We start from the raw sequence: 27,122 nt of genomic DNA on the forward strand, positions 1-27,122 counted from the left end.
AAAATAACTTGAATTTTAAGAACTACTACAAAAATATAAATTGGTTATATTATATAGCTATTATCCGTAATATCATAACGAAAAATTATAAAAGACTTCATCAAAACGCGGGAAACTATCACAAATTCTTTTGAATAATCTATCTTTCTTTATCTGAGGTAGAATGATATTTCCTTTCCTTTTTCATCAACATAACCATAATTTTTCAAAATGGAAGTGTGTGAATATTAAGAAAGACAAGCATGCATTTGTTTTTAAAAATTAACAATGCTAAATGACACTGCAGTAACATAGCAAAGAAATAATTTTGCAGCAAACGTAAATAGCAGATTGTGTTGTTGAAGTTGAAAAGTCATAAGTATAAACAATAAATTTATTTTTGCGAAATGGCTGAAGATCATGATGCAGATTGTAAGACTGTATTTGTAGAGGACTGGCTATGTAGCAGTAATATTTTAGGTGAAGGGGCTTATGGAGAAGTGAAATTGTTAGAACATAAAAACACCAAAGAGAAAATAGCCTGTAAAATGATTGATCATAATAAATATAAAGACGCTTCAGCAAATATAAATAGAGAAGTTAGTATTCATAAATTATTAGACCATGAGAATATTATTAAATATTATGGTAGACGACAAGAACCAAATAAGGAATATATATTCCTGGAGTTTGCCGCTGGCGGAGAACTGTTCCAGTTGATAGAACCTGATGTAGGTATGCCTGTGGCCAAAGCTCAATTCTACATGAAGCAGCTCTTTTCTGGTGTTGAATACCTACATAGCAAAGGAATAGCACATAGAGATATTAAACCAGAGAACATTTTGATAAGTTCTGAGGGTGTGTTGAAAATTAGTGACTTTGGACTGGCAACTCTATTCAGGTAATAAATTAACATTAAAACTATCTTTAAGTGCCATCTCTGTGATGAAGGCATCATGGCTATTCTGACCTTTGAGGCAGCTGCTCTGAACAATTGCCTTGCGCTGCAACTAAACCATTCTCTTAGGTTCTTCAATCAGAAAATGCGTTTCCTTCCTATGCCTCTCCTACCCTCATATTTTTCCTTGAATTATGAGTCTCAATATGTTGTATCTTTCGCCTCTCATCACATGTCCGAGATATTGCAATTTCTTTTCTTTTATTGTGTTTTCCATTTCCCTCCCTCTGCCTATTCTCCTTAACACTTCTATATTACACTAAATATACACTCTGGGCCAAAATTAACCGGCCACCTTAAAAATGGGTCATTTTTGATGTCTTATATCTTGTAAACCTGTATACCTGTTTAAGGAAAACAAAAATACCTACAATTAAATGTTATTTTGTTGACCGCCTGTAGCCACTATTAGAGCTTTAATTCGACAGTTATCATATTACAGGTTTGCAGTGATAGTATGCCGCGCATAATTAAAGCTCTAATAGTGGCTAAAGGTGGCTCAACAAAATATTTAACATTTAATTGTCGTTATTTTTGTTTTCTTCAAGAGTCAATAAATACGCATTTGTCAATTAATAATGATGATTAGTTTGTGATAAAAACTAGAGAATTAAATGGACAACAAAATAATAGATATACATTGTGTCTGGTACATACAAAAAACCTCTTTAGTATCACCTCATAATTAATTTTTTTATATAAAATCTTATAGTGCATCTAATAATATGGCCAGGGACTGTATATTCTTCAACTTTTTCTATAACTTTGTTGTTTATTATCGTCATCATTTCTTCGGAGTGCATGACTTTTGTTTTGTTTTAAATTCATTTTCAGTCCTATTTTAGAAGATTCTGTGTGTAGTTCTGAAAGCATGGTTTGCAGTTCTTGTAGGTCAGTAGCTATCAGGATTATGTCATCCGCAAATCGTAGATTACTGAGGTAGCGGCCATTGATGTTTATTCCCTTATATTTCCAATTTAGATTTTTAAAAACGTCCTCCAAAACTAAGGTGAACAGTTTGGGTGATAGAGTGTCTCCCTGTTTGACTCCCGTGTTTAATGGTACAGGGTTCGTGTATTCATTTTCATTTAGGTAGTATGTGGCTGTAGCTTGGTTCATAGTTTCTTTTATTAAGTTATATATCTACTGTCTATTCTACAATTTTGCATTGCGTTTATTACGGCCGTGTGTTCTACAGTGTCGAAAGCTTTTTCGCAGTCTACAAATGCTTTAAAAACTGGAAACTTGTATTTGTTACATTTTTCTATTAATATTTTTGTGGTTAACAGGTGATCGGAAGTTGAATAGCCTTTTCTAAAACCTGCCTGTTCATATGGTTGGTATAAGGAATAAGGCTATAACATATTAAAAAAATCACTTAAATCGGACAACAGGTTTAGGAGATATAAGACATCAAAAATGACCCATTTTTAAGGTGGTTGCTTAATTTTGGCCCAGAGTGTATATACACTATATACAGGGTGTAACAAAAATAGAGGTCATAAATTTAATCGCATATTCAGGGACCAAAAATAGTTCGATTTAACCTAACTTACCTTAGTATAAATATGCACATAAAAAAAGTTACAGCCCTTTGAAGTTACAAAATGAAAATCGATTTTTTCAATATATCGAAAATTCCTAGAGATTTTTTATTGAAACTAGACATGTGGTACTTTTATGGCAGAAGCATCTTACAAAAAAATTATAGTAAAATTTTGACACCCCATAAAAATTTTAGGGGGTTTTGTTCCTTTAAACTTTTAAACCCCCCAAACTTTTGTGTACGTTCCAATTAAATTATTATTGAGGTACCATTAGTTAAACACAATGTTTTTAAAACTTTTTTGCATCTTAGTACTTTTTCGAAAAGTCTGTTTTTATTGAGATATTTTGAATATTAGTCAAATCCACCACATATTTTTAAATGGTTAAGTATGATTATGGAGACTTGGTAATCGTATGAAAATTTATTTATAATTTACATTTTTAGGCATATTTTGAACCATATTAAAAAAGAAGCCACATCTTGATAACAGGTGCCTTATCGAAAGAATACTAAGTGACAAAAAAGTTTTAGAAACATTGTGTTTAACTAATGGTACCGCAGTAATAGTTTAATTGGAACGTACACAAACATTTGGGGGTGTAAAGGAACAAAACCCCCATAAAATTTTTATGTAAACATATTAAAAAAGAAGCCGCAACTCGATAAAAACTGCCTTATCGAAAAAATACTAAGAGGCAAAAAAGTTTCAAAATGGTGAGTTTAACTAATGGTACCACAATAATAATTTAATTGGAATGTACACAAAAGTTTGGAGGGTTTAAGGGAACAAAACCCCCGTAAAATTTTTATGGGGTGCACCAATTTCACTATAATTTTTCTTTGTGATGTTCTTGCTATAAGAATTCCACACGTCCATTTTCAGTAAAAAATCTCGAATAGTTTTCGATATATTGAAAAAAATCGATTTTCATTTTATAACTTCAAAGGGCTATAACTTTTTTATGTGCACATTTGTATTGAGGTAAGTTAGATCCAATCGATCTATTTTTGGTCCCAGAATATGTGATTTAATTTATGACCTGTATTTTTGTTACACCCTGTATATTATAAACATAAACTATATTATAAACATATACACTAAAGTGTAAATAACATTTAATTAGCCTTATTCTTACTTTTGCAGTATAATCAGTATTTTTTGTGATTATCGTTCCCAAGTACTATATTTTTTTACTCTCTCAATCTGCTGATCGCCTGTCACCTACCATTAATACACTGCGTGTCATAGAAAACGGGCACCCTAAAAAATGGGACATATTTGATGTCGCGTATCTCCTAAACCTGTTGTCCGATTTAAGTGATTTTTTCAATATGTTATAGCCGTATTCCCTGTCAATATCCCTGTAATAATATTTTTGCTAAACAGGTAAATTTTCATTGTATATCGGGTGTCCGAATCAAATTGTGTTTTTTTCTCAAAGTTCGCAACACCCTGTGGAATATTCTAGCCTTTATAAAATACTGAAATAAAATTCCGACTATAGTCTTAGGTTTTCTGAACATTCTGTTTTTTGATTCATTCTCTTATGTTGAATAATACAAAAGTTATGTACTTTAACAACTAGGCATGCTTTATCAGTACAGGGTGTTTCTAAAGAAGTATGACAAACTTTAAGGGGTAATTCTGCATGAAAACATAATGACCGTTTGCTTTATAAACATTGTCCACAAATGCTTCGTTTCCAACATACAGGATGTTGAAATTTTTCTTACAAACTGATGATTTATTTATTGCCCTAAAACCGGTTGAGATATGCAAATGAAATTTGGTGGGTTTTAAGACGTAGTTATTGAACATTTTTTGACATACAATTAAGAATTTTTTATTCACCATTGGCGTGCATACGAATAATATGATCGTCATATTACCCGTATGCGCTCCAATGGTGAATATAAAATTCTTAGTTGCATGTCAAAAAATGTTCAATAACTACGTTTTAAAACCCACCAAATTTCATTTGCATATCTCAACCGGTTTTAGGGCAATAAATAAATCATCAGTTTGTAAGAAAAAATTTAACATCCCGTATCTCGGAAACGAAGCATTTGCGGATATATGATTATAAAGCAAACTGTCATTATTTTTTAATGCAGAATTACCCCTTAAAGTTTGTCGAACTTATTTAGTCCCTAAAACCCCTTAGACTTATAACACCCTGTACTGATGAAGAACATGGCTAGTTGTTAAAGTACATAACTTTTGTATTATCCAACATAAGCGAATAAATCAAAAAGCAGAATGTTAAGAAAACATGAGGCTATAGTTGGGTTTTAATTTTAGTATTTTATAAATTCTAGAATATTCCACAGGGTGTTGCGAACTTTGAGAAAAAAACACAGTTTGATTCGGACACCCGATATACAATGAAAATTTACCTGTTTAGGAAAAATATTATTACAGGAATATTGAGAAAGAATAAGGCTATAACATATTCAAAAAATCACTTAAATCGGACAACAGGTTTAGGAGATACACGACATCAAAAATGACCCATTTTTTAGGGTGCCCGTTTTCTATGACGCGCAGTTTATTTTGCTTGTATTGTTGTTCTTGTTCTCTGTTTTGTGCTACTAGTTTCTCCTCACTTATGTATTCACCTTGTCTAGCCATCACTTTTGTGGTCTTCCTCTACTATTCTTTTTCTCATGATCATCTTTCAGTGCGTCACAGTTTTTCAACTTCTTTCTAACACATTAAATTGTATGTGACAGAAAAAAGGCACGTCGGTGATTACATTTCGTCGGTGACATTTATAACATTTATTCTAGTTATTCTAGTTGTCGATAGATGGCGCCATAATAAAATAAATAATTTTTTTTTAATTAGATAATAATATTACAAATATAATCTGTATAATTTATAAGACTATACAAATCAAAGAAAATACCATTTTACAGGGTTGTTTTGTTTTAAACATTTTGTTTTAAACAACTGTTTTAAACATGTTTAAAACACTTAAATTAAACAAGTGTTTTTTTTTTCATTTTTTTTGTGAATAATACATAAATATGAAAAAAATCTTATACATATTATTACACAGACTTTGTAACAAATATATTTTTATTTATTAATAATGGGAACACAACAAAAATTGGAAAACTCAAAACATTTTGCATACAAGAGTTAATCATTTTCTCGAATTGTTTTAGTCTCATAGTAATCTTGTAATCTAAGTCATCAATTTTATCAGCTCTTTAAAAATTGAAACCAACTTAGCAGCTTTGACATTGCCTAGCCGGTTACATAGTTTGGAATTGACTAAAGCGTATGATAAGAAGAGTTTTTTTATGTTGTACAGTAATCCCTCATTATCCGCGGACTCATCAACCGCGGTTTCACTTAACCGCGGTTACGATATCTGTTGAATCTTTAATGAGAATATTTTATTATTTTTAGTTTTTTATAATTTGACCAGTCGCGTTAAATTACTCATGATACGCCACTGGCGCTTGTTCTTAGTAGTAAGACTACGGCAATTAGTTTATAGTTCGGAAGGTTTAAAATACCAGACGCTGATCTCAGTGTCTTTATTTTTGTTGATATGATAATACTATTTCACAGATATGCAATTTCATCATATTTCTTTCCATGTACATTTTAATATACGTATCCAAATTTTGATTATATGTCATATTCTTCTTTGGATCGTGGATCCCTCGCCAACCACGGTTTCACCAACCACACCTTTCTCTTCGGAACGTAACCCCCGCGGTTGAAGAGGGATTACTGTATGACCATAGAACGCCACCATGCCAATGGTTGTACATTAGATGTTTAGAAAATATATATGGATTAAAGGGTACACACTTTGCCTGGTAATTAATGATAATTGGCAATGCTTCTGGATGTGAAGTGAAGTTTCTACATATTCGGTACCAGTTTTTATTTGCTCTTGACTAAATTTACTTCCACTAAAGCGATGAGTAAGCAAACTTGTCAAGAAATGAGCCAGGATCAAAGCCATTTTCATAAGCTCCTTGACTTTATTCGTATCATTTACCAAAAATTCGCCATTTGCGTGTTCAGTCTCGAATGCTTCCAGAAGTTCTAGCCATATCTCTGTAGCCTCTCCTTTAGTGCAAGTATTTGTTTGGACTTTGTCCCTGCACTGCAATATACTTTAATTTTTATAAATACCTAGTCTTTGGCATTTGCCTTTAACTTTGTATCATTTACAAGCTTTGTTATATCTTTATCAATACTTATTCTAAAAAATCCACAAGGAAAAAAAAATGTTTTTCCTGTAGTTGGCTGTATACCATCAATCACAAAATTGGAAAAAAATCCTTTGTAAAAGGTATAAATTTTTTTTTATTAAAATCCCTTAAAAGGGCTATATTACAACAAAACGTTTTCGATTTTTATAAAAAATCATCATCAGTGTTAGATAAACTGGATGCTAGCTGACCCACAAAAGAAAAAGAAAAATATCCGGGTAAAAACCCTTTACATGTAATATAGTTGCCTTAAAAGTGTATACTTCAATAAAAAGCCCTGTGATGGTCACATGGCAACCAGGATAATGCCCTGAGGTAATGTATTGAAAAAAACCCCTTTTTTTCTGAAACATCACTCATTTCGCATTCAGTTGCCATTAAGTCATTGAAATGTAAACAACTCAATTTGGATCCCACATGTTGGGAAATTTCAATACATTACCTCAGGGCGTTATCCTGGTTGCCATGTGATGTAGCCCTTTTAATGGATTTTAATAAAAAAAATAAAATTTATACCTTTTACAAAGGATTTTTTTCCAATTTTTTTAATACTTATTCTATTGTTTAGAGCAAATGTGAAATAATATTGGCCAGTTTTTCAACTAACTTTCTAAGCATTCCGATAAAGTATTCCAACGAACATCCTAATGCAATACAAGAGCAGAATCACCAGCTTCTCGGAATTTTGCGCTAGCAAAATGTACATTTCTGAAATATTTGCAATTTTTTGACACTGTTCTTTATTCCTGGCAATTCTATATCGTGGGCAAGTAACTTCATAATATGGGCTGAACATCCATAAGTTATTATATGTATCTGTGCTGCCTAATTCCTCAAACACATCCTTCTCATTGTAAGAAATATGATTTAAACAATGTTTTTTTCTATGTTTTATTTGTTTAAAACACGTATTTTAAAAACGAAAAATAAAACATGTTTAAAACAAAAAAAAACCGCTTAAAACAAAAAAAACGTTTGTTTTGTATAAAATAAAAAAACATGTTTTTTTTTCAACCCTGCCATTTTATAAATTCAAGAAACACATTTGATTTGTTTTTATTCCAAATTGAAAATAAAATGTGACAACTGTCAGATTTAACTAAAATGTCATGTTAGAATAAATGTCATAAATGTGTATTACCACAGACTTACCCTTTTTCCTATCATTTGTTACGCACTGAAAAATGCTCATGAAAAGGACAATACGACTGTGCTTACATAGTCTCCAATGTACAATGTTTCTCGTCTAGCTTTTGTTATTTTGTCATGCCACGTGTCCTACCTAGTTTCATTTCATTTGAGCAATTTTTCCAATTACATCTTCCACCTTCTTCTTGCTTCGCACATCCTCATTTTGTATACTCAGAAAAACTCAAAATATAGCTCATTCGATGTGCTATAGCTCTGTGTTGCTCTTAATCTATTGGCTGATAACTCTTTAAGTATCATGGTCTCCACTCCATAGGTCATAACTGGTAGGGGGCCGTTCAAATATTACGTAACATAGGTTGGGGGGAGGGGGGTCAAAAATCTTCAAAAATTGCGTTACACAATAGTTAAACGCCCATTAGAGTGCATTACGTAGGGGGGAGGGGTCAAAAATCGCGTTACGTAATACTTGAACACTCCCTAGAATATGACTGTTGAATATCCTTTTCTTTAGATTTATTGGTATCTTTTTGTTTCTCAACACAACACTGTGTGTGGTCTTACTGCTGCCCAAGTCATTCAGATTCTTCTTTTCTGCCAATCATTAATAAAGTCATTAGTCAAGTTAAACAGTGTTTTTTGATCTCTGCTCGAATTATTGGATTTAAAGTGGTTTAAACTTATCCAAAATTTTCGTTCTTTTTGTGTATTGTTCTTCAAATGTATCTACGTTCATTGAAGAGATTAATTTTCTTGTTTTTGTTTGCAAGTCCAATCAATATTTGATAATATTATTTCATCTATTGTGTATACTCCTTATAAAAAGCTACTAATTAAGCCAAAAAAAGTGCCAACTGATAAGAACTTAATTGAGGTGATAGGTTTATTAGTCCAGGAATATTAGAACTGATATACTCACATTATATTAGCCCAGTGAAATTGGCATTATGGCTGCAAATAAGTGTTCAAAGTGCAATGAAGATATCAGTGATAAATCAGTGGCTTGTGACAGCTGTCATATTATTCTTCATCCGACCGAAGGATGTACTGGCTTAAGTGCTTCTGAACTTCGAGCTGTTGTAATCCAGAAGAGAACGTTGTTCTACTTTTGTTCTGATTGCCGACTGTCATTCAAAAGTGTGCCCAAAATTCTAAGAGAAGTTGAAAACCTGAAGTGCGAAGTCACCTTACTCAAAGCTGAAATCCAGATGCTAAAAGATAACAAGAGTAACTTTCCAATAACCGATGACATCATAAATGAGCTACACGAACGCCAAAAAAGGTCAAATAATTTACTTATCTTCAATCTCCCAGAACCATCAACTTCAACTGAGGATATTAATCAAATAAAAACACTTTTATCTGGAGCGAGTGAAGGTGCGATAAGTGTCAACAGTAAACATATCTTTCGTTTTGGGAAGAAGAATAAAAACGGTCATAGACCAATTAAAGTCGTTCTTTCCTCGGCTCGCGAAGTGCATCAAATCTTAAGAAACAAAGTTAAATTAGGCCAGGCAAATAAAATATTTTTCCTATCTGATCAAACTCCCTGTCAGAAAAAGCAACTCGATTCAGTGAAAAACGAACTTAGAGTGCATCAACAGGCTGGTGAGCAAAATTTAACTATTAAATACTTCAACAATACACCGAAAATCTGTAAAAAAAACTAAAACCGGGCAGCCCTATACTTTATTACCAAAATGTTAGAGGACTAAGAACTAAACCGTCTGACCTCAGCTTGAATGTCAGCAACTGTTCCTATGATATCATTATCTTAACTGAAACCTGGCTCACACCTGAAATTACGGATGCTGAACTTGGACTTCTCAACTACAACATCTACAGAACTGACCGCTCTAAGGACTCCAGTGTCTTCAGTAGAGGTGGGGGAGTGTTGATTGCCATTAAGAACTCAATTCCTTCTTATCAAATTCAGTCTGATCCTTCGATTGAACAGTTGTTTGTTCTCTTTAATAACAAATCTATAATCGGTACAGTATATTTTCCACCTAAATCTATAGCTACTTTATACCAATCGTACTTTGAACAGCTTATCACTATAAGCGAGCAATATGATAGAGCAAACCTTTTTCTATTGGGTGATTTTAATCTTCCATCTACAGTTTGGGATGTCGATGATTATTGTTCCGTTGCTTCTCCTCAGCCTACAGCTACACAATCTGAAGCTGATTCTATTGAAACTATATCCAATATCTGTGCTTTTTTCAATCTCTTCCAGACCAACGAAATAACCAACGATAGAGGAGTTACGCTTGATCTCATTTTATCTCCATTGGGTATTGATGTATTGAAGGCTATCGACACTTTAATTCCAGTGGACACACATCATCCTCCGCTTGAATGCAGTTTGCCACTCAAAATCACAAATGATCATTTATCTGGTGAAGAGTATTATTATGACTTTGTTCATGCTGACTATGCAGCAATTCGTTCATCCCTTCAAGCAATTAATTGGGATGGTGCACTTCAAGGAAAAGTACTCTCTGACATGGTTTCTGTATTTTACGACATTTTTTATTCCATCATTGATTGTTTTGTTCCGCTAAAAAAAATCTGTGATAAGAAATATCCATGCTGGTACTCCTCTGAGCTGAAGAAGTTGCTTCACGAGAAGAAATCAGTGCACAAGATATATAAGAGCACAAGGTGTCCAGAAAGTTATGCAGCATTTAGTAACTTAAGAACTAGATGTAAATTTTTATCAAGACAGTGTTATGCTGATTACATTCAACGTACCGAACATTCTATTGTTAATAACGTTAAATCCTTTTGGAAATTTGTAAGTAGTAAAAGGGAAAATAACGCTATACCTAATACAATGACTCTTGGAGATCGTACTGCCTTCAATGGAACTGATATTGCTAATCTTTTTGCTAACCAATTCTCTTCCGTCTATACTAACCAATCCTTACATCCGCATGTAACCCAGATTTCACCTTTGGTTAATGTGTCTAATTATCACATTGAAATTTCAAAAATCTACGAAAAACTGTCTGAACTCAATACCAACAAAGGTCCTGGTCCTGATGGAATTCCCCCCACTTTCCTTAAAACATTCAGCTTCATTCTATCGCGCCCACTTTTTTATATATTTAATAAGTCTTTATCAACAGGGGAATTTCCAGACTACTGGAAAAACTCTTATGTCACTCCAATATATAAATCAGGTCGAAAATCGGATATAGGTAACTATCGTCCCATTTGTATTTTTAGTGCTATTCCTAAAGTTTTTGAGAGCATTATTTCCGATTATTTAAGTTATGACTTCTCGCCAATTATAGGGGCCCAACAATTTGGATTTACATCCAAAAAATCAGCAGAATTGGGTCTCATAACATATGTTGATTTTTTGACAGATGCTCTTGAGAGGGGTTTACAAGTTGACTCTGTGTATACTGACTTTTCCAAAGCTTTCGACAAAGTTAATCATGAGCTCTTGATTCATAAACTTTATTTATACGGAGTTGATGGCCTTATATTGAAGTGGCTCAAGAGCTATCTTACGCAAAGATCGCAAATTGTCAGGGTTAATCATCACTATTCTCATACCATCTCTGTTAACTCAGGTGTACCACAGGGATCACACTTGGGACCTCTGTTGTTTAATATATTTATCAATGATCTAATACCCTGTTTCCAAGTAAGTGAAACTTTGTTATTCGCTGATGATTTAAAATGTTTTAAAATAATCACATCTGAGGCTGATTCACTTAGTCTACAAGGTGATATTGATCGCCTATCTAACTGGTGTATGCAAAATGGTATGTGTTTGAATGCATCCAAATGCCATATTCTTCGTTACCACCGAACTCATCATCCAATCATCTTCGAATATAGTATAAATAATCTGACCTTACATTCTGCCTCTGAAACTAGGGATCTAGGTGTGATCCTTGACTCCGCCCTTAGCTATAAATCACACATTTACAGTACAATACAGAAGTCTATGAAGATGCTTGGCTTTATAAAAAGAACCACTAGAGACTTTACAAACATCTCAGCTATTAAATCTCTTTATTTCTCCCTGGTTAGATCTCATTTCGATTACTGTTCCACAATTTGGTCCCCCTATTACTTTACTCATAAACTGAAGATTGAGGCTGTCCAACACAATTTTCTGAGATATACTGCCAGTAAGTTGCATGTATACTATGACTATTCTGTATTAGAGCGCATACTGAACTTACCTCCTCTTGAGGTACGCAGAAAACAAAGAGACTTAATTATTTTATTTAAAATTATCAACGGGCTGTGTAACTGCCCCGAACTTCTCTCCAAAATATCTCTATTTGTCCCCAGTCGTTCGACTAGGCAGGTGCAAACCTTTTATGTCTCTTTTCATAGATTCAATTGGACGGCGTTATGCAGAAAGCTACCAACCCTCAATATATCAGATATTGGGTTGGATGCATATTTGGACAACAAAATACGAGTTCTGCATTCTGTAAAAACCTACCACCTCTAGATTAATATATAACCTATAAAACTATAAAAATCTACCAAACCACTTGGTAGTATACTTTTAATTTACAGAAACCTTCCAACCCACTTGGTAGAATTTTAACAAAGCGCCACTTGCATTCAAGTGGGTTGGTAGCTTTCTGCAAATATTGGGGATTTCCATTGTAACTGTACATCTAAATGTGCAGAAAATGTTTCTGTTGAAAGTCAAAAATATTAATTTGAGAGGTTTTGGTCGCTAAATTCATATGATGCTCAAACTAATTTTATTGCTGCTAGTGTATAGGAGATTGAAAAAATGGTCTTATGGTAGAAATATTGAAAAAAGGAAATTATCTCGAATTTATAAAATAAAGGAAACAAAAGTGTGTAGAGAAATGTTTATAAATACTCTAAAAGTAACTACATTTCGAGTAAACACTACTTTAAAGAACTTTCATGGTCGGGCTCCTATTAGTGATCAAAGAGGTTTAAAGCAGGGAGGCAAAAACAAATTAGCAGATGAACGAATTCAAGCAGTTGTTAGTCATATTAATAAAATACTTAAATACATTTCACACTACCGTCGGGAACAAACAAAGGCGAAATATTTACCACCTGGTATCACTTTACAACAAATGTATGACATGTACAAGCAGGAAGAAACCAATCCCGTAAGCTTAATGTCATACAAGAACATATTCTACACGAAATTTAATTTGAAAATAAAGCCATTAAAAAAAGACATCTGCAATGTTTGCGATACTTTTAAAATGAAAATAGATAATGAAAAGGATGAAGAAAAAAAAGAGCTCAAGCAGCCACATACGAAGCATTTGCAAGTGGCAGAGGAGGCACAGAAAATGAGAAGAGATGATTTCAAGATAGCGACTGAACAAACAGATCAAGAGTGTTTAAGTATTGACTTGGAAAAAACCCTACCGCTTCCCAGAATACCTACAGGCATCGTATTTTATAAGCGTCAGTTGTGGGTGTATAATGCAGGAATACACAGTGCTAAAGAAAATAGAGGATACTGCTACGTTTGGGTTGAAGGTTCAGCTGGAAGGGGCGCCCAAGAAATAGGCTCTTGCCTTATAAAACATGTTACAACTAAATTAACTCTAGCAGTCAAACATCTTAAGCTTTGGTGTGATTCTTGCGGTGGGCAAAATCGAAATAATAAGTTAATACTTATGCTTAAATTAATTTTGCATTTGACACGCACAAACCTAGAAAGGATTACCGTAAAATATCTCTGTTCTGGTCATAGTTTTTTGCCCAACGACACTGATTTCAGTGATATTGAGTCGGCTCTTAAACGACAGCAAAGATTATATACCCCAAATGACTATATCGAGGTAATGCGTTCTTGTAGAAAGCAGAGACCATTCGTAGTAACCCAAATGCACGTCGAAGATTTTTTAGGAGTAATAAACATTGAGAAAAAAATTGCTAATCGCAAAGTGACCGAAGATAAAGAAAAAATTAATTGGTTGAAGATTAGGTCAATCAAAATAGAAAAGTCTGGCCCATTTCGGCTAATGATACAACAACACGATTTTTCACAACCGTATCAAAAAATTTCGCTGAGGCGAAATTACATTTATAGGAAATGATGCACTTTATTCCTGCTGATGCATTGACTTTTTATCAAAATTTGCAGGGTGTCAATGTAACTGAAGATGTTGAGGGTTACAATGTCAATGTTGAAGATCTAGATTCTGAAGTGGATGAAGTAGATTAATATTAAAATTTATTAAATTAATACGTTAAATATTCATATCCTTAACTTCCTGTAAATAAAAATAATTTTTCTAACTCTACTGTTGTCTTTATTTAATATTGTTGGTATTAATTTCCCACTTTGCAAAATGCAGAAACCTACCAATCCACAAAAATTTACCATTTCTCTTTTTAATTTACAATTAAAATATTTAAACATGTAGAAAATACCAGAATATTTATCCACAGTCAAAAAAAAGTTACAAAGTAGTTGCAACATATCCTACAGATTTTTTAAATCAATAAAAACTTTAAACTTGATTATCTCAGTTTGTCACTATTGAGGGTTGGTAGCTTTCTGCATAACTCCGTCCAATTATTCCTACAACACATTTATTCCTAGAACTCTTCGATTAGCTAACTCATTAAATAACCTCGAAATTTTTAATATATCAGTTTCCCGCTTTAAAAACCTAATTTCTTCCCTAACTTTTTAACTTTTTAATATTTTCGGCCAGAGCTTTTGTATTGTGATTAGTGTTACATGACCTGTATGTATTAGATAACTTAAAACCGTTATACCTTACAACATTTCCGAATTGATTTAGGTGATATCTTTTGTTTGTAATTGTACTGACCTAATGTTATCTTATTCTTTTTTTTTTCTTTTTTGTAACTGTATTACTCATACGAGTTATTTTTTCTCAAACCACTTGGTTATATGTTATATTACGATAGTTTATGTTATATAATTGGTTAACATTAATGTTATATAATTGTATAATTATGTTATATAATTTAGAACACTGTAAAATTTATATCGGAATAGGGCTTGCCCGTGAATAAATAAATAAATAAATTTATTCTGTTTGCCTAGTTTGATTGTATGACCTAGGTATATAATATTCTTCAACATTTTCGGTCTCACTACCATTTGTTTTATTTGAATTCATTTTTAAACCGATTTTCACAGATTTTTGTTTAAGCTCTGTTAGCATGTAGATTAGTTTCTCTGTATTGTTACTTATGATTGAAGGGTTTGACACAATAACCGGTCAAAGACCACTTTTGTCAAAATACTTTGGAGTATTTCGACCCCCATATAGTTTGAAGCAAAAACGGTACACGTAGTGTGTAAAAAATTTAATGTAGAACAACATGGACTGTTATTGCACCAAAAATGTTAATAGTATAGTCCTTAGGATCGATACATGCACATTATTGCACATGTTCCTCAAAACTATGCAATGTGCATGTGGACAGTTATTGCACCAAGCCCTTCAATTACCATGTCATAAATAATTAAAAAATCTGCCTTGATTTTAATTTCGTGTTATTTCCAATTTAACTTTGTGAACACACCTTCTACTGCAAGAGTAAATAGTTTAGATGATATGCGAATCTCCCTGTCTAACTCGGCTGTCCCAAGTAGAAACACTGTAAGCGCCAATTCGAAAAATGTTCACCAGAGTAGAAAACGTAAAGGACTCAACTTTTCAAATTTCTATTTTATTTGAAATAAAAGTGAACACACATTAATTGAGTAAAAAATACTCTTGTTTTTCAGTAAATATTTTTATGTCTGAATTTTATTTCCGGACTAGGTTTTGAACACATACAGTGTTGTTATTTGGAAAACCTGAAAATATAGTATAGAACAGCGGTTCTCAATCTGTGGTACATGTACCACTTGTGGTACATATCATTATTTGAGGTGGTACACAAAACGCAAAAACAGTCAAAATCAGCACCACTATTAGGTATAGTTATTAGATTACCTAGCTAGATAGGTATTTCAGTTATGTGGTACCAAAAATAATAAATAAAAAGTATTTGGTGGTACATGACTCAAAAAGATTGAGAACCTGTGGTATAGAATATAGAATATACCACTTTTTCAAGACATTAAGTACTACAAATGATACTTTATTCAAGTTCCTTTAACAAATATATAACAAATTGCAACAATTTAATGGTCATTGTCTGGGTCATGTAATTGTTGTCATCCAGGGTTATGGAAAAGCTTGTCCACTAGTGTCTCTGAGACTGACCAAGTACGCCAAAATGATCATCCGTTTTCAGGCATCAAAGAAATAAGTTTCTCTATTATTTCTGTATACATATTTATACAAATTATATTAAATTCTCTATATAAACAAATTATATTATGCAGTTTGTAATAAAAAATTTTCGTTTATTGTTATAACTTTGTATATATAATATTTATATTAAGGTTTAGTTTTACGGCTTGTAGTTTTTTATTAATTTGGGCTATTATAAAGTTATCTTACTCAAAATTCAGCCGACTTACAAGTGAAAAATCGACTAAATTCTGTAATTTTGCAATGTTTTTGCACTAATTTTGCAGCATCTGTGTTTCTAATTATTGGTCAAGGTTTACCAAACATTATTTTGTAGATTTTCTTAAGAACAAAATGCATTTTGTAAAGACTATTTATATTTGTTAGTTTACGAATTATAATAACTTAAACAATTAAATTGTTTATGATAAATTCTCGTCACTTCCGATGCAAAAGAAAGTTACAAATTCGAATTCAGCAGGCCAAAATATTATTCGATTTTTATTCATATTTGATAATTAATAGGTAACACCCAGTTTAATTTTAAAAATATATTTTAAATAATTAATACAATAAATTTAAATATTTTATACACAACAAATTTCTACTGCACTTATCACAATAACCATCAATAACTAACAAACAACTAAAAATTGCCTTGGGGATATCAATGGTCTTGGTGAATGTAAAATGTAAATCATGCGATTCCCACGGTAAATAACTGTAAATCCCAAAAACCAAATAAAAATACTGTACATATATCCCTTATTTACAGTGTTTATACTTGGGGATATGGATATAATGTGTTTTAAATTGGTCAAGTGAAGATGGAATGTGATATAATGTGTTTCATAGCAATGCTAAATTGTGGTTCTACTAATTTTTTATTTTTTTCTTCATTGGTAAATGGTAGATAACAACACCCTAAAACCAAAATGCAATAAAAGCGATTTTGAAAAAAATGGATATACAGTGTTTCTACTTGGGGCAGCCGAACTCCTCTCTCCATCATTCTTATCTTGTTTGTTGTTAGATCTTCTGATAAATGTGTTTTAGGAGTACCTATACTACACTTGAGTCCAGGGTTCTTTACCCGTGCGTCATTAATACCTTAATTAAAACACATACTTTTTATCTAGCATCATTCTCTTCCACACATGAAACTAAAGATAAACCAGCTACTTCCAGGCCTAAGAAATTTTACAGAATCAACGGTGCTCAGTTGACTGTTATTAAGAGATAGGGGTTGATGAACTCCTTTATAGGATAGTGCTACTGTTCTATCTACATTAACAGAGAGTAGATTATAATCGTCAAAACGGCAACAGGTGTATGTTTTCAAAAACTGATAGTGCGTAAAGTATTTATTAAAATCAGCTAAGTACTTTCGGCATAGCAAAATGAGAGTTTCGGCATAGCCATCATCAGAGTTTCGTCTTATAGGTATAAAAACCTCATAGAAGAGCAATTGTTGACAAACAACATATTAAATTTAAAATTGATGCAGGGCTAGGCCTCTGATCTTCGGTAAACACCCTTAAAATTATTAAATATCACATCGATGTGCTACTAGACAATATGGCTACCACAATTAGAGGTACCACTATACCAAGATCAGAGGCTTAGCCCTGCGTAAGTTTTAAATTTAATATATTGTTTGTCAATGAGGTCTTTATACCTATAAGACGAAGCTCTGATGATGGCATTTTGCTTGCCGAAAGTAATAACACATGTTATTTTTATGAACGCTCTAGTCTCAGTATATTGAAAAGAGATACCGTAAAGTGAGGCTACTTTGTGACACATTTGGTTACTTTGTGACAGTGGCCTCTAAAGTTAAACTTATTAACTTGGATAAGCCATTAGAAATGCTGGAATAATTAAAATGTTTTATTTAAATAGTAGACTATGTGCACTATCTAGGGAACAATAACCAAAGTTCCTAGTGCAACTTGGCTCGTCATGCCACAGCTGATTTGATCATCGTCAAAACAGGTGATTTTAGGTTGGCGTGAAAACTTTGACTTTTGAAGAAGAATTTTTAGAAGATATTTCCACCAAAGTAAATTTATATTTTAACACAATATGTTACCTCTATTTAACATTAAAATGTTCTCTGTAAAAAATGTACGGGTGTTTATTTGTGCCACAGTTAGAATTCCATATAAATATCGCAGAAAAACTTCGTGTCACAAAGAAACCCCCACCCATGGGGCGACTTACACATACAATACACATACATATTACAACATATAGCGCATTCTAGTTTTCACTGAACATGGAGGAAATATTGAGCTTTCAGGTGATATTTTTAAAATTATTATAAACTGAAAGTGTATGTACCGGGTGTCCCAATAAGAATGGCTCTCGGCCATATCTCAGGAACCGTTTATAGTAGAGCTTTGAAATAAAAAATTTTATAACAAAAGTCGCCTCAGGAAAAGCCTGGAAATTATTTTCATAATTGTGGGACCACCGCTAGAGGGCGTAATTGAATATCAAAAATTAAAAAATCTAAATTTTACAAAATTTTCCTAATAAAGGGGCACTGGAAATCCGATCGTCGTATTCTTCATAAAATTCTACGCATACTTGATTTGACAAGTTTAGGTCTACCTTTGGAAATAAGAGGTGGGGGTGAGTGGGAACCTTGTTATGAAAAACTGGCTGTGAGTCCGGTTCTGCTTAATCAAATTTTGCAAACTTGGTCTTGTTGAAGACAGATCTTTTTCGTCAATGTAAAAGTTATGATTTCGAACCAACTTACTGAGTAATATGCCAGCTAGAAGGCGTTATTTAATTTTTTTCAGAAATCTAGTGTTCCTTGGAAAATATTAAATACAAACATGCATTTTTAATACCATATTACAAAATTAGACAAAATTAGCAACAGAATAGCGAAAACCGCATGTTAATACCTTTTTTCTATCTCGAGATATCTTACAAAACGTGTAAATTTAAAAACATAACTGTTACTGTCACCGGTAAACGAAATTCATTAAAAGTAGTGTGCCATGGAAACAACAAAGAAACATTTTCCAGCTGTCAACGTATATTAGATCTTTTCAACACTTCTCATTTGTTTCGAGCCTCGTTCATATCTCGTATATTAATATTATACACGGATTATACGGCATATGACAGAGGCTCGAAACAAATGAGAAGCGTTGAAAAGCCCTATTACAAAGAAATAAAAACAACTATTTAGTGATGACATAAACGTTCAAATTTTTGCCCATCATTTTCGTTGCAAACATTTACTCTTTCAAGAGTAGATTGAACAGCAGTCTCAATTTCTGCTCTCGATATGCTTTGAATGGCGTTTAGTATTCTCTGGATAATGTATTCTAGAGTAGTGTATGATGAGCAACAATTTGAATATTTAGGTCGTCACTAAGTAGTTCTTTTGTTCTGTGTTATATTTAATTTTAATAGTATTGTTTCTCTTTATATTGTTGTTTTAATTAATTATATTTTTATACGTTGACATCTGGAAAATGTTATTTTGTTTTTTTCCACAGCACACTACTTTTCATTAACTTAGTTTACCGGTGATAGTAACAGTTATGTATAAAATTTACACGTTTCTCGAGATATCTTGAGATAGAAAAAAGGTATCGACATGCGGTTTTCGCTATTCTATTGCTAATTTAATATAATTTTATAAAGTATGATTTAAAATGCATACTTGTATTTAATATTTTCCAAAGAAAACTAGATTTCTGAAAAAAATTAAATAACGCCTCCCAGCTGGCTTATTACTTATTAGGATGATTCAAAATGATCACGCTTACATTGAAGAAAAAGATCTGTCTTCAACAAGACCCAGTTTTCAAAATTTGATTTAGCAGAACCGGACTTAAGCCATTTTTTCATAACAAGGTTCCCACTCACCCCCACCTCTTATTTGCAAAGGTAGAGTTAAACTTGTTAAATCAAATATGCGCAGAATTTGATGAAGAATACAATAATCGGATTTCCAGTGCCCCTTCATTAGGAAAATTTTGTAAAATTTAGATTTTTTTTATTTTTGATATTCAATTACGCCCTCTAGCGTGGACCCACAATTATGAAAATAATTTCCAGGCTTTTCCTGAGGCAACTTTTGTTATAAAATTTTTTATTTCAAAGCTCTACTATAAACGGTTCCTGAGATATGGCCGAGAGCCATTCTTATTGGGACACCCGGTACTATATCATCACAAAACCTAAAAAAGTGTCACAAAGTAGCCTCACTTTACGGTAGGTACAAAAAAGACGCTTAGGAATGTTTTCAGATTTTAAGTATGTTGTGACGTTTCTGGTTTGTTTACTTTTGGGGCTGTCAACCTGTTGAATTTTTTGCTGTTTTTTTGTCAAATTTTTGTATTTTGAAGTTTTTTATATTACAAAAAGTTTTTTTCACAACTAATTTTATGATTAATTATTTATGTGGGAAATAAGCCACAATTAAAATGAAATAATAATTTTATTAACGTTTCGACGCCCAAATCGGGTGCCGTTAAAAGTAATAAAACTAATTTTATGTATATTGGAGTTTGAAATTTTATGTTAAGTGTATTTTATTTTGTTAAGGAAGTTTTGTTAAGTGACAGTTAAGGAATAAGAATATAAGGTTGTGTTAAGTTTCCGCCAATGTGAATGAAATGACAAAAAGAAAATATATTATTGAATTTTTTTAAAAATTGTTTATTTATTTATTAAGAACTAATGATATTAAAAGAATTTATGAAGCTACTTCAAATGTAGCTGTAATTCTGCAACAAAATTTTGTAGCAAAACTTACATTTGACATTTTATTTATTTGATAACGTCAAATTTTAACTCTTGATCGGAGCAGTAGTTACTTACTGTCACTTGCTGTTGCGTTCAGTCAATTTCTGACTTATTTCGTATGCTTTAAATGATGACGCACTGGTAAAGAACCCTGGACTCAAGTGTATATTTGGAATCAATCCTTGCATTTTTCATTCTTTTTAATAATGCCTTATTATAATCCACAAATGCCAAATGAAGAGGTTCATTGTAATGGTTATACTTTTCAAAAAGTGTCTGTATTGTCTCTAAGTGTTCTATGGTACTACAACCTTTGCGAAATCCTGCTTGTTCAACAAGCAGGACAATCCAGGATAGTTCTTAATATTTTGGGATTTTGGGAAAAATGTTTCATTTTCGTTTTCACAGGCTCTACTCGCGTGTTCATGTAATTTTAATTCGTCTGTATGTTGGAAGGTTAAAATATAGTTGCTAAATGTTAAATAAAGTAAAAGTTTTGAATTGTTAAGAGGATGGGTACGTATTTTCGGCTGCGATGCTATTCATATGGGGATTCATTTTTTTCGAATCCTGAGAAAACTAATACGTATTTTTGAAAAATTTAAACGCAGAATGAAAGATTACGTTATTAGCGAGGGCCGAAAGTCCCTGAGAACTTCTATAATGTCTATTTTAATAAGTTACAGGGGTGAAAAACTAAGAGAAAATTTAGTGTGATTTTTAATTTCAAATATCTCATTCAAAATAAACTTTTTATTTATTCTAAGGGACTTTCCGCCCTCGATAATAATTTAGTCTTTCATTCTGCGTTTAAATTTTTCAAAAATATTTATTGGTTTTTTCAGGATTCGAAAAAAATGAACACAATGTCCGTGGTAATATTTTCCAAATCTATCTTTGTCTTAACAACGCACTCAGCCGAATAGAATATTGTCAGCATATTGCCAGTCAGACACTGACAATCAGTGACAATTTTAAATATTTGACATGGCATCGGGAATATTTTGAGTTGTTGATTAAATACTATTGATATACATTTGTAGTGTATTTGATAAATAATTGATTTAAGACGTGAACGTTATTTATTGTGACGAAAGTTGTTTATTGTGTATTATTTGTGGAAGATCCAAGCAGAGAATACATCAGGATAATATAGTCTGTGATCGAAGTATTTTGTTGTTAAATATGTTCAAAATTGTAAGCGTTCCGTAGTAACAATATATTATTAATAAAATCACTTTAACACTTTTCCTCTTTTCTCGATTGAGTATTAGTTTTTGTTGTACATATAAATTATTACAATCGCTGAATACATAGTGAAAAAATTATCACATTTATTAACTGAATTAATAATTTGCAATTATACAAATAACAGTTATCCAAGAACATTCAAAAGCCATCTCTTTTAGTTAATGATGACATTTTCAAGTAGAATGACATTCTAGTAATGTTTACATATCCATACCAGTGTGAATTTTACTACACGTAATTTGCCGTGTAAAGACAGAAAAAGTAGGGATAGCCGTAAAATATTTGCGAATTATGTACCTATGGCCTTAAACAGAATTTTCTTTATTAAATGAAGGGTCAGAGGGAAAAACAATGAATGTCAATTTTTGGTCATTTTGCGATTTTTTTGCAATCTGTTAGCTTAGAAAGAGTACTATTAACCTGTGAATTGCCAAGGGGAAATAAAGATAATAATCGTCTTAAAATCACGTCACAAGATTGGATGCAGGGGTAAAAACAATGAATATGTATGGGTCATTCCACGAACATACGCCTGTTTTGGATTACTTCGACAACGAATATTTTACTGCGCAACATAAGAAGTACGAAAGTAAATGGCGCTAATAATTATTCCCGTAAACAACAATGTAATTTTAAATTTACTTTCGTTCTTCTTTTTTTTGCACAGTAAAATATTCGTTGTCGAAGTAATCCAAAACAGGCGTATGTTCGTGGAATAGGGTATAACTTTGTTTCTCATTTTACCGAAAATGCTTGCAGATAGAGATTTATCGTTCTTCCCCCTGGCCCTTGAAATGATTGATTAAAAAAATATGTTTTTTATAGCATACAATTTTGTTTTTAGATTCAGAGGAAAAGAAAGACTGTTGGATAAAAAGTGTGGAACAAAACCGTATATGGCCCCAGAAGTTCTAATGCGCCCCTACAGAGCTCAGCCAGCAGATATATGGAGCTGTGGCATAGTATTTGTAGCCTTGTTGACAGGAGAACTGCCATGGGGTAGCACATGTAACGACAATCCAGAATTTTTAATGTGGAAAACAAATAACTATATATTAACCACTCCATGGTCAAAGCTTGGAAACACTGCCCTTAGTTTAGCAAAACAAATATTACATGTAGAATCAAAGAAACGTTTCACATTGCAGCAGGTTTTAAACCATCATTGGATGCAGTTCAACTTCTCTAATGGCAGTTCTATTGACAGTGTTGATGATAGTAGCTCAACACAGTTAGCCAAACGTTACAACTCTCTAATTGCAGCTGAAATAAATAATGCTAGAGACATGCCTGTTGTTACATTGTCTCAACCTAATACGGTATACCGCCATAATGCTATTATGAAAGCTCTTGACAACATCAAAACTTCTGGAAAAGATCTTATATCATTCTCTCAACCAGTTAAGAATGATAATCTAGTTATCCAATTCTCTCAAACCCCTATTACTAAAGATAACTTTGATGTTCTTGTTGTCAAGAGGATGACCAGGTTCTACATAACCAACAGCAAGGAGAAGACATTGGAAAATCTTTGTTCTGTTTTGGATACACTCCACTTAAGCTGGAATACTGATATTAATGGAGCTGTTTCGATATCCACATGGGATACCACAAAGAATCAGTTGCGGTTCAAAATTAATTTGATAGAGATAGATGGAAAAGTTCTCTTAGATTTTAGACTGTCCAAAGGCTGTGGTTTGCAATTCAAGAAGATATTCTTAAAATTGAAAGAAGCTATGAATGATATATAAATTGTTATTTGACTGAACCATGACGAATTTAACCAGTATTTGTTGTTAGTATATGATAGTTATTTTTGATACAGTATGTAAGTTTGTTTTAAATATTGATAGAATTATTAATAGGAGTATTTGTTTTTGTTCATTTGTTGTAAGATTATAAAGCAATATATTTTTCCATGTGTGTTTTTTAGAAAAATTTTAGGTCTTTAGAAGTCTGTAGAAAAGTTGAAAATGGAGGAGATATTAAGCAAAAACGGTTCTCCTTTAATATTAAAATGGCGGCTAACGTAACGGCGGAATTCATTCGCGATTTTAAATTTAGACTACTATATTGACCTCCCTAAAGATAAGAAAAATAAAATTTTGGGCAGCTCTAAGTTGCCAAAAGTTTTTGTCTGAGTGATTTGACATCGAATGTATCCTTAAAAAACACAAAATAAATAAATCTACAGTATTAACTAAGTATTCAAATGTAAAGAAATCAAAGGAGTAAAAAGCGGCAGTTTAACATAGCAGTTCACTGTTATCGCAGCGGTTTTTAGCGGTGGGGATATATCTACTGCGATGGCTTTTACTGCTACCTACTGATTCACTAACCGTCCGTATGTTCAAATGAAACAGTAAGTTTTTAAAGATGGCGCCGAATAAAAAAAGTTGTAGATGGTGTAACTACTTATTTATTACTATCTACCTTTTGAAGAAAAAAATATTATGGCAAAAAAGTACCGTCGCACAGTGGTTACAAATGCTGAAAACTTGGCCATGAGGCGAAATAAAAAAAGTCCCTATCTAGGTATTTTCCGGTTTACAATTGTTTTCTCTTACTATCGTAGAGTAGTAATATGCAGGTATAAGGATCAGGCAGGATGTATTCTGGTTCATAGCTCAGGAACAAGTGAACCATGTCCGAGGTTTTTGGCCGGCAGAGAAAGTGAAAAAGAAACTCGTATATTGAAAACGCTGTAAAACGTTTTGTAGTTTATCAATTTTATCGCTGTAAAGCAGATTCTTCTTTTTTGAGTATGTAGTAATGTAAGATTTAAGTTAACTTAAGATTTAGTAACAATAAATGCCTTAAATTTGTTAATGCATAAATAGTGAAAATATACTTGAAATAATCAAAATTTTGTAACGATACATTCAAAAAGCACAAAATTCTGCATAATTCTGTGACTAATGTTTATTAATCTTAAAATATATAGTAAGAAGATACAGAATCACTTTGGATTAGCTGCCTATAACTGAATTACGAAAGTAATTCCGAAGTGTATAACAATATACGCTTTTAAAGATTCATGACTACGTTTTCGGCATTTGGAACCACTGTGCGTCGGTGGCAAAACGAATATACAGTAAAAAAAAGATATTGGATGAAAACACCGTTATTATCCCCGGGAGCAGTCGCGCTCACTTCTGTAACGTAAGTAGTCGCGCGTAGAGAAAAAATCTCACAATATATGTAGATTTAAATACGAATTTAAATCAAATTTCTATTTTATAATATTTTTATTTACTTATGTTGAAAATATCTATTTCTAACAATTTTAAAGCTAATTGGTTCTCACCAAAACCATAAATTCCTCAAAAAAAAATAAAAAAAAATTCCCCGCATTACTATGATCCTCCTCGAGGCACTCACGAGTGGAATGCAATGTTGAAAATTTTTTCATCAAGTTGTCACGGAAAAGGATAAAATGTGAGATTTTTTCTCACGGCTCGACTGCTCCCGGGTTAAACAGACCTCGCTTTGACATGGAAAATAATTTATTAACAGAATCATTAAAACCATGGCACTGTTGGACAGTAAATATCATCCTGTGCTCATTCCTGTTGGTTGGCTATAATGAATTTTCTTTTTTTCTAGTAGATACGTTGTTCTTATGGATGCTATCTTCTTTTTTATGGTTTCTTCGTCTATAATCTATACCCACCTTTTCCGCAATTTTTGCAATTGTATCCTTTCTCTTAAATTACTTACTTAAGCCGTCCTCTTGTACCTTACGGTGTCGAGGTAAGTGGAGAAATCAGACGTCTCCATGCCTTTCGGTCAGTAGCTAGCCTTTCTGCTTCTCTCCACCCAATATTTATTTTTACGTAAGCCTTTCCAATATTTCCGTTCCACGTTCTTGCTGGCCTGCCTCTTCGTCGTTTGTTGTCAGATGCCGCTTTCCATATTCTCTTTACAGTTCTACCTTCACTCATTCTCGCCATATGTCCGAACCACGATAACTGTTTCGTTTCAAGTCTGTCTAAGGTCCTTCCAACATCACACCTTTCACGTATGTCTTCATTTCTTAAACAATCACATCTGGTCACCCCGGATACCGCACGTAAATATCGCATTTCGCATGCTTGAATTTTACTACGGATGTTGTCGTTCACTGTCCACGTTTCACTACCGTAGAGTAGCAACGGCTCGTATACAGTTTGAAATACTTTCATTTTTGTTTTCAGGCTTACTTATTTCTTCCTAATAAAACTTTTATTTAGTGCATATTATAATTTTGTTGCACTCATTACCCTGCTGTTTATTTCCGGTTCTATATTTCCTTGCCCATTCATTGTTGATCCTAGATACTTGAAGTCCTCTACTTGTGAATGGTCTCATTATTCAGCTTTACGTTTATATTTTCTTGAGTTTTCGATATTACTAAAGCTTCTGTTTTTTTTTTCAATATTTGTTTTTATCCCAAATTTCTTAAAGGCTACATTCCAAACATTCACATTCACTTGCAAGTCTTTTTCTGATTTTGCCACAGTTACCAGGTCATCGGCATATATCAACTCTGACAAGTAAACTTGTTGAAGTTTATACACCCCAACCCTAGTTCTTTTTACCTTACCCCTGCATTCTTTTGCAATTTCGTTCATTAGAGTGATGAATAACAAAGGACTCAGAACACCACCTTGTCTTACACCTGTCCTTGTGTAGAATTCTAGAGATGAGCGATTGTTCGTTCGTACATTATTACGTGTTTCATTAAGAATTGTCCATATAGTAACTGGAGAAACCTTAGCACAAAATACGAAGATTTAACCTAAAACACTTAAATAAAATGTGGTTCCTTACTAAGTCACAGGGTGTTTTATCTAAAAATTTAAAAACTATTTTTGCTCAGAATTAGTAAAAGTATAGGTAGAAAGTATAGGTACTGTACAAACTAATCAATTATGTTAAACAAACGTTTCTGGCTATTACCAGAGGCGTACGA

General features: G+C 32.6%; 1 protein-coding gene across 1 annotated transcript; it reads left to right on the forward strand.

Annotated features, from left to right (window-relative positions):
* The first annotated feature begins 119 nt into the window (after positions 1 to 119).
* Positions 120 to 24,085, forward strand: LOC114328943 (serine/threonine-protein kinase grp). Its single transcript, XM_028277931.2, has 2 exons — positions 120 to 880; positions 23,013 to 24,085. Exons 1-2 carry the CDS (start codon positions 387 to 389, stop codon positions 23,917 to 23,919), a joined length of 1,401 nt encoding a protein of 466 aa, XP_028133732.2. The 5' UTR covers positions 120 to 386; the 3' UTR covers positions 23,920 to 24,085.
* The last annotated feature ends 3,037 nt before the right edge of the window (positions 24,086 to 27,122 follow it).

Source organism: Diabrotica virgifera, chromosome 1 (genome assembly GCF_917563875.1).
Source record: "Diabrotica virgifera virgifera chromosome 1, PGI_DIABVI_V3a".
In the NCBI taxonomy this organism is placed as follows: domain Eukaryota; kingdom Metazoa; phylum Arthropoda; class Insecta; order Coleoptera; family Chrysomelidae; genus Diabrotica; species Diabrotica virgifera.